This window comes from Strix aluco, chromosome 1 (assembly GCF_031877795.1).
Source record: "Strix aluco isolate bStrAlu1 chromosome 1, bStrAlu1.hap1, whole genome shotgun sequence".
NCBI lineage: Eukaryota > Metazoa > Chordata > Aves > Strigiformes > Strigidae > Strix > Strix aluco.
Genome location: NC_133931.1, coordinates 47,828,660 through 47,842,126, shown reverse-complemented (window position 1 = coordinate 47,842,126; position 13,467 = coordinate 47,828,660). Strand labels below are relative to the sequence as shown.

At 46.2% G+C, this 13,467-nt stretch overlaps 2 protein-coding genes across 3 annotated transcripts in view; both read right to left on the bottom strand.

The window, feature by feature from the left end:
- The window catches only part of GAREM1 (GRB2 associated regulator of MAPK1 subtype 1), a 104,575-nt gene extending 92,969 nt beyond the window's left edge, over positions 1 to 11,606 (bottom strand). For both annotated transcript variants that reach the window (XM_074820050.1, XM_074820060.1), the window contains exon 1: positions 11,034 to 11,606. In XM_074820050.1, coding sequence (XP_074676151.1) covers positions 11,034 to 11,154 — 121 coding nt within the window. In that variant the 5' untranslated portion in view covers positions 11,155 to 11,606. The remainder of the gene's footprint in view (positions 1 to 11,033) is intronic.
- Positions 11,607 to 12,293: 687 nt separating this feature from the next.
- Positions 12,294 to 13,467, bottom strand: part of LOC141921408 (ras-related protein Rab-10-like) — a 38,947-nt gene continuing 37,773 nt past the window's right edge. The window contains exon 7 of the mRNA XM_074820080.1: positions 12,294 to 13,444. Coding sequence (XP_074676181.1) covers positions 13,344 to 13,444 — 101 coding nt within the window. The 3' untranslated portion in view covers positions 12,294 to 13,343. The remainder of the gene's footprint in view (positions 13,445 to 13,467) is intronic.

The window sequence follows — 13,467 nt, the reverse complement described above, 5'->3', positions numbered from 1 at the left end:
CCAAGTTCTAAAGAGACACTACGCTGCTTTGTGTTGCACAGCAGTGATCCCTGTTTGAACTTGGGGCATCTTGGACAAGCTCCCAATTAAAAATAAAGTAGCCCAAATGCAGGAACTGCTCAAGCATAGTTTTCTTTGGCTTTGAAAGAACTCATCATTACACTTTAATTTGTCTCTGCTTTTTTTGTAGGTTGTGTTAAGGATGGAGTAAAAACAGCTGGAAGTGAGCAAAAGTTCAGCTCTGCTCTGAAGTCAGGTTGCCACCTGGCTGCTTGCCCAGTGGCCCGGCCCATCTCCCCATGCCCTCAGAGACCAGGCAGGCACTGATTGATTGTGCGAACATGGCACCTGCTTGTTGGGGCTGCCTTTGCCTTTTAGCTATGTCCATCCTACCCCTTTGTCTCAGCCTGGAAAAATTCAAGTATCACTAATAAGAGGGCAGTGCCTCTTCAAACACAGGCTGACAGTGTACACACACAGGAATTGTGGATGTTCAACTGTAATTAGGTACCTGTTTGGTTACATCCTGTTACAGTAAGAGTATCTGAGGAATATGGGAATACTAACAAGAGGAATGCAATCAAAGCTGCACCTAATTCTTTTCTGATCAAGAACAACCCTAATCCTGAATGCAATTTATTTCCATTGTTTCTGAGAAATCTACACTTAAATGGTAAGGTATAAAAAGAATGACTTTGTTTTTAATAAAACATAAGGAATAAGTGAATAACATCTCTTTGATAAGATTTTTATCATCTTAAGAATGCACAAAAAGAAAAAATAAAACCCCTCCTGTGCAGAGGAAAGCTTCTACTTTTGGCAAGCAGCATGCAGAACACACAGCGAGGAAAAGCCCATCATGCTTCACTTTCCCCTTGAGGGCACATTTATCTTTGCCCACAGGCCATTTGGTCTTAAGATATTTTGTTACATATTCACAGGAACCCAAATGATATTTGACAGTGCAACCCATAAAACATGCAACAGAAATGATCTTTTCCTCCAGCTTGCCCTACATCCAGCTGCAGTGGTGTTGCAGATTTGCTGTTTGTCTACAGCCACATCCTGGGTTTGGTGACTTCAATAACATGCATGTGTAACTAGTCACATTTTGTATTTTCACATGGAACCCTATCATCTCTCTGAGTCACATACGCACCAGTGCTTTCTATATTTTCCTGCTGTGAGTATAATGTAGCTTCACTTTCGGAGACTAAGACAGAAAAAAAGTCTGACCATAATGAAATTACGTAAATGTGACTCAGATAAAATCTTAGATATTACCTAATGTGTGTGATTATGGCCCCCTTCAAGAAGAAAAATGGGCATTTTGACCTCTTAATAAATAGAAGCCTGAACAAAACTGTTAAGAAAGAAGCAGGAATAATTTAATGATTTGAAAATCAGCCTTCCAACAAGGATATACACATAAGATTCTCCTTCTGGCTAGTCACATCATATAACAAATGGACAAGGATTACTATTATTCCTACAAATACACAGTATCTCCACTCACTTTCTGTAAGTTAAGCAAGCCATCAGTGCTGGCTGACAAAAGGAAGCATTACATGCAAAGCCTCCCAATTCACGTTTGAGTCCTGCCAGCAAAACTCCTTTACTGAAGTTAAACCAAACAGCACGTCAACAGCAAAGCGTAAGACTCCAGAGAGGGAGATCCCATGTTATCTGCACTGATATAAACCACCTCTCTGCAGTAAAGCCCAGAACACCTGTCTCCTTCCAACTGCAATGAGCTGCAGTTCCAGTTTCGAGTCTGAGTGATCAGAAATTTTCGAGTCTCTAGAAGCGTCTGCAATAACGTTCCCTGCTTGCTTTCTCACCACTGGTAGCACACACAGAGCTATCACTCCTGGCACATGCACAGTCAAACATCATGCTGCTGTCTGGCCCAAGAAACACCCCATTTTCCTCCAAGCTGAGGGAAAAGACAAGGGCACGGTGGGAAATGACGGCATGGCAGGATGGAGAAGCAGAGTTTGCAAGGGAGCTGTAAGAAGCTGGAGGACAGGACAAGAACACAACATCAACGTGCCAGTAATGCTGGAAGAGGTGAAAGGAAGGGCTATCCTATCTGAAGGCAAGAAAGGATAACAGAAGGATGGAAGAAGCTCCTTGCACTGCTCCATTCTGCTACTGTTAGACACTACTGGCTGTTTTACCTCACAGCAACTTTGGAAATGACTGCAGATAATTTGCAACACCTTGCAAGGACCCAAGGGCTCCTTGAATCCAACCATACCCCAAAGGAAACCAGTGGAAGATGCAACAGGAAAGCTGGACAAAAAGAAAAGATCTATGCATGTGCCTTTTTTCTTCTCTTCTTAGATAAAACGTTTCCTTCACCTTCCCACCCCACTCTTCCCTCTTTCATCTCCAAAATGGTGAGGTGCCAGGAAGCAACAAGAATAGTCAGTGCTTGCTTTTAGCGGGGCAAATAAGTAAAATTGCCAGTTGGAACAAGAACAACAAAAAGCTGCAAACAGAAAAACAAACACATGAGAGGGGGTATCTGAGCATTTGTGGATTACTTTGAAATAGTTCCTGGAAGTAATTTAGTAACTATTTAGACTGTATGACTTACAAACCCAGCTGCAAGGCAAGCATGCTCTGTTTGAGTCCGGCAGCCCAGCTCGCTGCAGCGCTCAGCAGCAGCACAAGGAGGAGGGAATGCTCAGGTAAGGCCAGTGGGAACAATTTTGAAATGAGTGCTTAGGGTACACACACACTGTCCCTTCAGCACGGAGTGGATAAGCAGTTTAGGGTAGTTAATCCCTATACTCTCTCCAACTAGCCCATACCCTTCTTGCAACAGCCTCGCGTCCAACACCTCACCCTTGGAGCATGCACACCCCTATGCTGCACACCAGCTAGTGGCCACAGCCTCCCCACCTTTCAATGGAAACCTGCTGGCCACTGAGCTATGTCCTCACCCACTCCAGGTACACATTTTGCCATGAAGGCACAGAGACAGCAAGCAGAGCAGCGCATGGCACACACTGGTCTGTCAAAGAGAGCTTTTAGTCCCTTACTCAGCTTTTCTTCCCACTCTCCCAGCCCTGACTGTAAGGAGAAACTCCCCAACTTCCTCACCACCACCACTTTGCCAGAAAGGTTTCCCCTGTTCGTTTCACAAATACAACTGCAGCATGTTGTGTTTCACATAATATTTACATTTGAGTCACTAAGGTTCAGCCCTGGCATGAGGCAATTCCAATATCTACTTCATCAGGTTGAGCTCTCAGGCATCTTCCAGGCTCCAAGACTACATTTAAACCTCTGTTCTTGGTTCTCTTTAGGAGCCCAGTGACATCCCTGATTACAATCTGCACCAGCTATAACACTTGTAAAGAACAAGCCAACAAACCAAAGGGGCACTTTTCAAACAATTTTGCATTTCCTGAAGGTTTGCCCCTCCAGGCAGCTCCAGGTGATCTTCCTCCTGCAACAAGATTTGCTACTTTTCCTGGTAAAATCACCATCCACTCCTCTGCTGAGAGCACACCTGCTCCTGCCTGAGCATGCCTGTGCTGTGGCCCCTGGCACGGGGCTCCCCAGTCCCCCGAACCCACTGCTCCAGCCGCTCTCACTGGTCACTTTGGGTCTGCATCATAGCTTGATCCAGACACTCGGTCTACATTTTGCAGGCTCAGGAGCATCTCTCTCCACACAACAGACTTGGCCTGTGAATGCCTGTAGGATTTGGCAATTCTTGGCCCCCATCTGCAACCTCTACTACCTCTCTGTGCTCGTTTCTCCCACGTGTAGTCAGCCACTGCAGTAGCAGTTGGTGTTAATGCCTTGTATGAGCTAAACGCAGTTACCTCCTCCCACCCTCCCCGACAGACACTCCACCAACCTCTTTCTGAAGGCCAAGTTTCTGATCATTCCTTTGCACAAACTGAAAGCCAAAGCAAACTACAGAACAAGGAGGCTGAATTCCAAACCCACCCCCACCCCACCCCCCCCATCCCTAGAAAGACATTTCTACTCCCCAGCACACAGCAACAAGCCTGACAGGGAGATGCACCATGCAGCAGCAGTACAGGAGATACCGAGGCAGAGCAGCTATTCCTGCTGATGCAATACCTCAGCCAAGTGTGCAGGTGCCCTGGCAAAGCTGTAATATTAGCAGTTTTATGCTGACATGCACACTGCCACAGAGACTGCAAAGCAGACTTGGCCCTGATCCTCTAAGACACACTCTTCAATTTGCTTATACACCTCAATTTTATGTTTCTATGCTAGGCCTTCAGATTAGCAGATCTGTCTTACAGGTAGAGGTGCAGTGAAGTTAGCTCCACGAGCTTTTCATACTGTAAATGGTATGAAAATCACAGACCACAAATGCTACATAGAACTCGTTCCAAAAGGAAGCATCATTAAAAGCAAAAATTTCAGACTTGAAATATTGGTTCACTGGGTTTTATGAAGGTTGGTTTTGAGTCATATGCAATCCACATTAAGATGATGAATATTTTCCTATAGGGGAGAGACTTAAGCTTCCCTAATCCAACCAACTTGTTACTCCTTATGCCAAAAGGAAACACAGCAACACCCATGCCCTTCACTGCTGACAAACCACCACTGAATAACTGGAACATGCTGTAGCTCTTCCCACAACTTCCATCAAATCCTGGAGCACTGGAGCATGCTGTCCAATATCCTCCAGCACTTCGTCTTGGCATACTCCCTGGAGTTGCCTTTGCCGGGCTATTACAGGGAGTGCCAATTCACGTAATCACCAAAGCCAGGAACACCTAGTTCCAGAACAGCACTTACAGACAAAGCATAAAACAACAAAACCCTTCTTTCCTATGCTAGACTTGTACCATTCCTTACCACCATATCTTGCAACAGCAGCATATGATTCATCACACCACATTTGTTTTAAGATTAAGGGTTTTACTAACTGTTCAAGACACCTTAATTCCTTTGATTTTATGTATACTTTGTGCCTTATCTGAAAGCTACATGTAATTTAAATTGGGGGGGAGGGGGGGAGAAAAAAAAGCCAAGGCACTAAGCTTCCTCTACGACTTTAGCCATGGATTTAAAGTTATAGCACTTGAATTTCAGTTAAGACTAATGGTGTTTCACCTTCCAATACCTGAACTACAGAATTATCCAGGAAGAGTTTGTTCAGGTACATACACAAAGGCTTCACCTAACAGAGTCAAAACTTTAGAAATTGAAACAAAGAGCTGTAAGTTTCACACCTTGTATGGCAGAAAAGAACATGAACATTTATTAAGTATGTAAGAAATAAGAGCAAGACGACTATTTTGCATCTTAGCAACCCTACCACGCTACCAAGGGTCCAGTGTAGTGCAAACGGCATACTGGTTAAAGATCATGGAGTAGACATTATTGTACATTAAATGATTGCCAAACATGAAAACAGCTCAAAGAAATGGTGTAAAATGGGTATGCTGCTGAACTCTTGATCTGTCTCACTGGAAGCCTTTCGTACACCTGGGAATAGGTGTTGCAAGTTACTGGCCTCCATCTCCAGGAAGGCACTGTAATCTTCAGACACCATCCAGTAGCTGCAGATATTAAATGAATTAAAAGCTTTTTCACTATAATGTTTCTGGAACACATCTCTTCCAACAGGGGAAAAGAAAAAAAAAAAAAAAAAAAAATCAACCAAAACAAAAACCCAGAAGCAGTGGTTAGTGGCAACCTGACAACTGCTTTTTTATTCAATTGTCTTGATGGAAACAGCAGACCACAAGGTAAAAGAGGAAAGAAGAGGAAGCAAGGGGGAGACTCTTCTGAAATTGTACTTTAATGGCAGAACAGTTGGAGTTTCAAAGCTGCTCAGCACATAAGGAAGACATAGAGGCATGTGGATACAGGGTATCTTGAGGATTTTTGCCTTTGAATTGGAGACAGTTGTCTGCGTGCTCAATATAGGAGAACTGTCACCTACCACACCACAGTACACAATAGACGGCCACACCTAGAGTGGGAAATCAGATCACGGCCACTGCCCAGGGTCTGAGCATATTTGAAACCTCTTTCCTGGTCCGCTCAAAAGCTCTGCCCTACCCCCACATGATTCCTTTTAAAGTTTTATTCAATAGCAGACTACTGAGACACCCTGCACTAGCTTCTCAAAAGAAGGAGGTCATTCAAGACAATTAAAGCACGGATAGCAGCATTCAGACCTTAAAAGAATAAGTCTCTTTGTGGTTTCAAAGTATTGTTCAGCTGCACAGATAACCTGCATTTGTAGAGTGACGCAATACCTAATTTTCATTATGTACACTGCCATGCTGTTCTATTGAGTGTGATGTTCTTTGATAAGCTGCAAGGGTGCTCAGTTTCCAGATATTTGGAACCGGAATAAGCCCTACGGTAATGTGTTACAGGGAACAATAGTCTCCTGAACGTGACTGGGGTACACTGACGTCACCATGAAAAGTTTTGAAATGGAAGAGAAAAAGAGAACCTGAAATAAAATAAGTCAATAAAATCTCTTCAGCCCCAGGAGCAATAGTGGCACAAACTCACTGTTCACCCACTGCTGATACTCACAAGAGTTCACTCAGGGGTAAAAAATAAAAGAATTCACTCTTTAATGGTTACCTATTTGATGTTTTCTTCCTTTCTTTAGAGCCACTAATTCTGTCATTTCATCTTACAGCAACCACACAGTTACAACGCAGAGAGAATTTCCTCTGGAGTCTCAGTGGCTCATCATGATTTATGGTCTCCCTTCCAGAAAAGTTCAGCGTGGTTTCCCCAATATGCACAGTAGGAAATCACTTCTCTGAGTTGGGGACCAAGAGTATCAGTTTTCATAACATTTTTTTTCTTATATGTATAAATATGCTTACCCCTTGTGAAAAAAAAAATAAATATCAGAGGACCACATACCCTCTTAATCACAGAAACTTTAGTCTTTGTACACAAGCTGTGAATTTCTGTGAACTCTTCCAGTTCATACCCAATCCATGGGTGAAAACTACCTACTAGCAAAGGCTGCTCTTTATTTGTGGAAACACAGCAACAGTGGTTGAGGGAAAGGGAGTTCCACTAAGAAAGAGACTGACAAACTCCTAGAGTCCGCAGGGAGCAGTGACCCTACAAAAAAAAAAAACCCCAACAACTTGGCCTGAAATTCAGCTCTGTGCAGAGCAGTATTTTCCAGATCTTAACCTTGATAGCATTTCTCTTTTACCCTCCAAAATTATCCTTAGAAAAATAATTACCAGACATTTAAAGCCCTGAGATAAATCACACACAACATCATTTCAGCATTAGCAACAAGATACAGTCACAGATTCACTGTTAGCCTTTTCCACCGGTTCTGAAGACAGTCAACGCAAGCCTCACGCACATCCGCGTGTCTTCAGAGAACCAGCGACACTCACCTTTTGCCCTGTTGCAACAACCACACTCTGATACAATCTTTCTGCTGCGGGTTCCCAGAGAGAAATCTTTTCCCCACTGCACCCACTCAGGAGCCTCTCAGTGTCACTGGGGTGGGATTCAGCTGTGACAATGAAGATCAGGATGGCAGGGGGGCGAGGACAGGAAAAACACAGCACAAAGCTCACCCCTTTCTTGCTCTTCAAGTCTTGCTTCTTTTCATCTGAAACAGCCCACTCAGTGAATTCCACAGCATGAGATAAAGTCCATTCATTTTCTTTAGTATGTTTAGCACTCTTTTAGCAGTTTTGTATTTGAGTTATCCTCTAGAAATATTTAAGCCATTATATATGTTGGAAAAAAACCCATAAAAACTCCATTTGCTTCCTCTCAAGAGCAACAGCTTTTTTTTTCTGCAGTCTATCTGTTCAATTAATATAACAATAGTCACCAGAAAAATATTAAAACACATGAACAGATTAAAACAAACAAAACTTATGACTTAACAGCGTCCAAAAGCATAACCTGGAACACAACTACAGAGTCTTAAAATTTCATCTGAAAAAACATATTTGACATATTTATCATTTCTAGGTGGATAAGGCTGGCACTGATGCCTAACTACTTCCAACTATATCTTGATGTAACGACAGACTACTTCCTCTCATTCCTCCCTCAGCCCATACCATCAAGAAAAACCCTCCCTTCTTAGCAGAGGACCAAATTTAGTGTGCATAAATATTTCATAACTTCACCCTGTCAAGAAATCAAACTGAACTACTTAAGGGCATTTTTCCAGGAGCTGCACATCCAAACTCAAAGAATAAAACTGCATTCATCATACCCATTCTCCCCCTTCAAACTGAAAGCCCTGAAGGTGAAGCAACAGTGAGAAACTGGAGATCTTGTGTGTGTATCATCTAAGAACATTAACCACCAAGTGCTGAACTCCATTAAGAAATGTAGAAACAACACATCTTCTGAACAAAATGCATCTCTAGCTTTTCAATCCTCTTCTACATCCTGGTCTTCCAGAAGAAACGAACTCTGGCTTTCACAAAACCTCATGATGACTGAAACAACAAGCCTAGAAACAACTCACTGCTACAGACAGAAGCCAACCACAAAATCAAATGGTGACTGAAGACAGACATCTACAGGTGGTTTGATTTCCAACAGCATGGAACACGTGCAGCTTCCACTGATCTGGAGAGGAATTCAGCACCTAAAGAGGAGACGAAGCCATTTCTGTGCAACAGAACCCTGACCTGTCGATGAGTACCTGCAGGTTGTACCTGCGGTGGTGCGGAGGAGACAAGAACTGCATCCTGCTAAAACTGCACAAGATGCTACTTTGTTAACAGAAGTAGCCTTAAACTTCCGGAGCATTGGATGACACACACTTGGATTGGACTCTGCATTTCTCTTCTTCAGTATTGCATCAAGAAATTCTCTGACAGAGCTCCATTTGTTTGCAAGACAAGGACAGGGATGCAGAGCAACCATCCCAGGACAGCAGGTGCCCCAGTCGTTTCCGCAAACAACCCAACCTTCCTCCTTTAGGACACTACGCGATGATTCATGGTTGCTTTCTCTTACTGCAAGACAACCTCCTTTGGAAATAGAAAAAGTGTTCTCTTCGTACCACCAAGACCATGGCGTCAGTGCTCTTTGTAAAATATTGATTCGTCTGCCATCTGTAGTCCCAGAAGTTAAAAGGTATGTCTGTATGAGTAGGTAAAAGCAGACCCAAGAGCCTCTGCCTGCACGCTGAACTGGCCAGACCTCAACCAGCTCCAACCCAAAGCCCTTAGCACAGTGCTATACCTGAGCCTGCCTCTCAGCAGGGTCTAGTGTGGGGTTGAACCATTACTCGCAGGACACCTACACGAACAGCTGCCTCATGTCTGGCCATCTCGGCATGAGCAAAAGACCTCAGGTCTGTTTACACCCACTTGCCTGTCCACATGGTCTAAGTGTGGCACATGGGACAAAAAAGCCTTTGCACAAAATCCACAACATCTTCGTCTCCCTGACAATTATGGGATATTTCTATCACTAGGTCTGACACAAAACCAAACCAAAACAAAAAATTTCTTGCTTCAAAACCCATAAACTTTCTCTACCCACAAAGCTTTTGCAGGTCCCTTCCAATGAGGCAAGACAAGAGGAGCAGGGAGATTGGGAAGTATGACATGCAGAAAGGGAAATTAGTAAATCATCAATACATACATCCTGTTAAAGCCTGAATCACTGCCAGGAATCTCAAGTAAATTGACAGCCTTAAGTGCAGTGACTGGAGGCCATCTTAGCTGCTTCTAGTGACAGAAGGTATTACCACGAGGAACATTCGACAGTATGAAAACTAGCCAGCTGCAGGTAAAAAGGCAAAGAAGCTTTTCTTTAACCTGTTCCTGAGTGCCAGCTCTGAGAAAGTACTGCAAGGGATAAGAAAAGTACTGCATAATCAAGGGACAAAGTCAAAAAAGCCCTCGTTTGAATTATCCCTGGATTACGGGAACTGCAGTTAAGTAATAAACCAATCCTGGGGAGTAACAGAGGCCGATGCCTATGCTCATTTTTAACTTTTCAAATCAATACAAAACTTTATAAGAGACCTGTTCTATTACATTGTGTAAGTACAAGGTGACTTCAAAAGCTAATGAATTAAAAAGCCTGGAAATTTTTCCTGATTTACGAGTTATATTCTGCATTCCCTTAGAGATGGAAGAGTTGGACAGTTTTCCTGGAGCTACCATGCAATGCACATACACACTACAATACAGCAGCCGAGTCTTTATTAAATATAGTATTACTATATATATATTATAAAGTCTGAGCCTTTCTGAAAAATTCCCCCTATTTCCCCAGTTCTCTGTGCCGACACATTACTTTCTAAGACACATATCCAGGAAAGGTAAAACGCCGCTGCCATAGCTATTCTGTCAGACTCCTTTCTTATTTCCTGGTGTAAACAAAACGCTGCAGACTTGGAAACTGCAGGCGAGCACCCTAGTGAACAGTAATAAAAAGTTATCTGGAGACTGGAAAGGCTTCTTACGTTGCTCCTCTTTTTACAGGTCCGCGGCTTTTTTGGTGAAGTGTAACATTTGGGATTTAGCCCACTTGGCTATTTAATGTCCCTCCTTATTTGGCCTTGGTGTAGCATCACTTCATCACAACAACGGGTCTCCAGTACGGAAAATGCCCTTCCACGTTTTAATCTGGGGCTGCGAGGACGCTCCTCGGGGGCAGGCAGCTGCTGGCAGACAGGCTGTGCCGAGCTCCCCTGGCCACGCACGGTAAGGGGGCAGGGGGCGGGTATTACCCAGATATTTTGATGCAAAGCAACGCACGGGCTCCCGTGCGAGTCGAAGCCTTGCACCGGCACCCGGTAACGGCAGATGTCGGTGCGAGGACCGCACGGAAAGCGCTCCGGGGAGCCGCGGCGCTCTCCGGCTCCCTCCAGCCGCGGGAGGAAAGGGGGGTGCACCCGGGGCTCCGGCAGCCCGCCCCAGGAGTGGCCCCCCACCGCTCGCCCGGCCCCGCTCCCCGCTGGGCAGAGCCGCCCGCCCGGCCCCGCTCCGCGCCCCGCTCCACGCCGGGCAGAGCCGCCCGCCCGCCGCCCCACGCACCGCTGTCCAGCCGGGCGATCTGGGGGAGCCGGTAGGTGCTGACGAGCTGGTCCAGGGGAACGGCCACCGAGCTCCACTTCACGTCCTTGAGGCTGCAGCCCAGCGGCGGGCCGGGGTCCATCTTCCCGGCCCGGGGAAGGAGGGAGGGAGGGAGGGAAGGGGAAGGGAGAGGAGCCAGACAGGCAGCGCCGGCGGGGTGCTCCCACCCGGCGGGGCTGCAGCCAGCGGGGAGGGGAGCGGAGGGACGGAGCCCGCCCCGCTCAGCGCCGGCCGCCCCGGGACATGCCGCGCTAGGCAGAAGGGGAGGCCCGTCGGGCGGCTGCTGCGGCGGCGGCTGCTACTGCTGCTGCTCCCGCCGCCCCCCGGGACCGGCTGGGGCCGCCCGCCGCCGCGCCTGGCCCAGGAAGCGCCATCCCAGCACTGACTAATCAACAGGGTGCGAGCAACGCCTGCGCAGCTGCCGCTCCTCCCCGCGCCGAAAAGGAAAGTGCCGGGCTGCCCGCCCGGCGGGGAGCGCCGCCGCCAAGCCCAGCCCGTCCCTCTCACTCCACCCTCCGACCGCTCGCCCGCCCTGCAGCCCGCCCGCCCGTCCCGCCGGGGGGAGCCGGAGGGCGGCCCCGCAGGTGTCGTCCCGTCCCGTCCCGTCCCGTCCCGTCCCGTCCCATCCCGTCGGGGGGGGGGGGCTGCGGGCAGCGCGGCCGGTGGGGCGGGGTGCGACGGGCCGGAGGTCGGCGCGCAGGGCGGGCACTCGGGGGTCTCTTGGAGGACGTGGGTTCACTCTCGCTTCATTTATCAAAGCAATTTTGAGCAAGAGGGTTGCGTTGCAGCTTCTCACCGCTTAATTTAGCATAGGAACTTTGCCTGTGAAATACAGCCTACATTTTAAAAAAGTCCAATTAGATGGCGACTTTGATTATATCTATTTTTTTAGTTTTCACCTGTGAACCATAGATGGGTATTTAACACATGAAGAGTAGTGCATGGAAGTTAGAGGTAAATCTTCAATTCGCTATTGTTACGGCACATGCAAGCATTACATATATTACCTATATTGTGTATTCAAGGGTCTTCAGACCACGGGAATATTTAAAATCAACTATGAGTTCTCTTTTCAAAGTGGCTTATGCGATGAAGTCTTCTATGACTTCGTAAGATATTTTATTTAATGATACCACTTTTTATGCATTTTCGTGCATCTCCAGACTGCTAGACTGCAGAAACTCTGGGAAATTAAACCAGAAAAACTAACTCCTGGGTGGTTGCATTGTGCTGTGCTTAAGTTTATTTTGTTTGCTTTTGTGTCAAAGCTGTTTATTTTATTGCAGTAAACTTGGCTACATTTAAGGCTGTGCTGTTGACTAGAAACATAAAAGTGCCTTTCAGTGATTTGTAAAACGACTGAAAACATCCACAGCTAACATCCCTCTCCAGGCTCCATCTTCCACGGTGTCTGTCTTGGAGACTGCTGGGGCTGGCAGAGCTGGGGGAAGAGCTGTTGTACGACCAGCTCTCCTGCCGCTCGCCCTTCCTCGTGCGCCTGGTGACGGGCCAGCCGCTGCTGCGTGCCTTTGCGACTGCTGGTGCCAGCAGCACCGCGAGCACGAGGAGGGCCAAGACAGACACGCTCTTGTTCTGCTCTGCTGCAAACAGAGCCTGGGACTTCAGCCATGCTCTCCAAGATGAAACAAAGACCGTGGAAGCCAGTCGGCACAGAGGGTTACAGAAAACCCAAGTTATCTCGTTTCAAATGGATCGGGGTTGGTTTGAGCCTCATCCTGATGTGGGTCCATGCTTTAGCTACACCGTTTGGCACCAGGATTTCCCAGCACTATGGAAAACCTTCGTTCTCTACACTCAGTCATGCTGCCGTTAGATCCTGCCTACCAGAATAGTTAGCTTTAAAAATACGACAGGTTTTTTTCCAAGTAGCTTCCCTTTTACAGAGTTCACCGAATGCTTTGAACAACTCAAGTGAATTAAGCTATTGAAGTGCAAAGTAATATAATAGCAAAGAGCATTATTGTTGAAATATGGAAAGCAAAAGCATGGTCTTAACTGGTTCAGGTTTGACGAGGTTATTGGGGGCAGTGTATAAGGCAAAGCAAATGAGGTCAGACTGGGATTCACCAGGACTTGAAGTGCTAGTCTGTCAACAATTGTTTTTAAACACCATCTTGGGTACTATTAATTCCAGGATAGATAACTGTCTCACAGCGTATGCTCCTCTCAGACATCATGCACTTCTGCTGTCTGGGAAGAATGCATCTTCACACAGAAATAGTTACTGCCGCTTTTTCTTTAAAGATTTTTTCATTCTTCAGATGGTTTTAGATGGCCTACAGCCATCTTCACGCAACCGTGTTTGTGTTCTCTCCAACCGGTGGAAACCCAATCCACTCTTACCCATCCTGCTGGAACAAGATGTGTTTTTTAA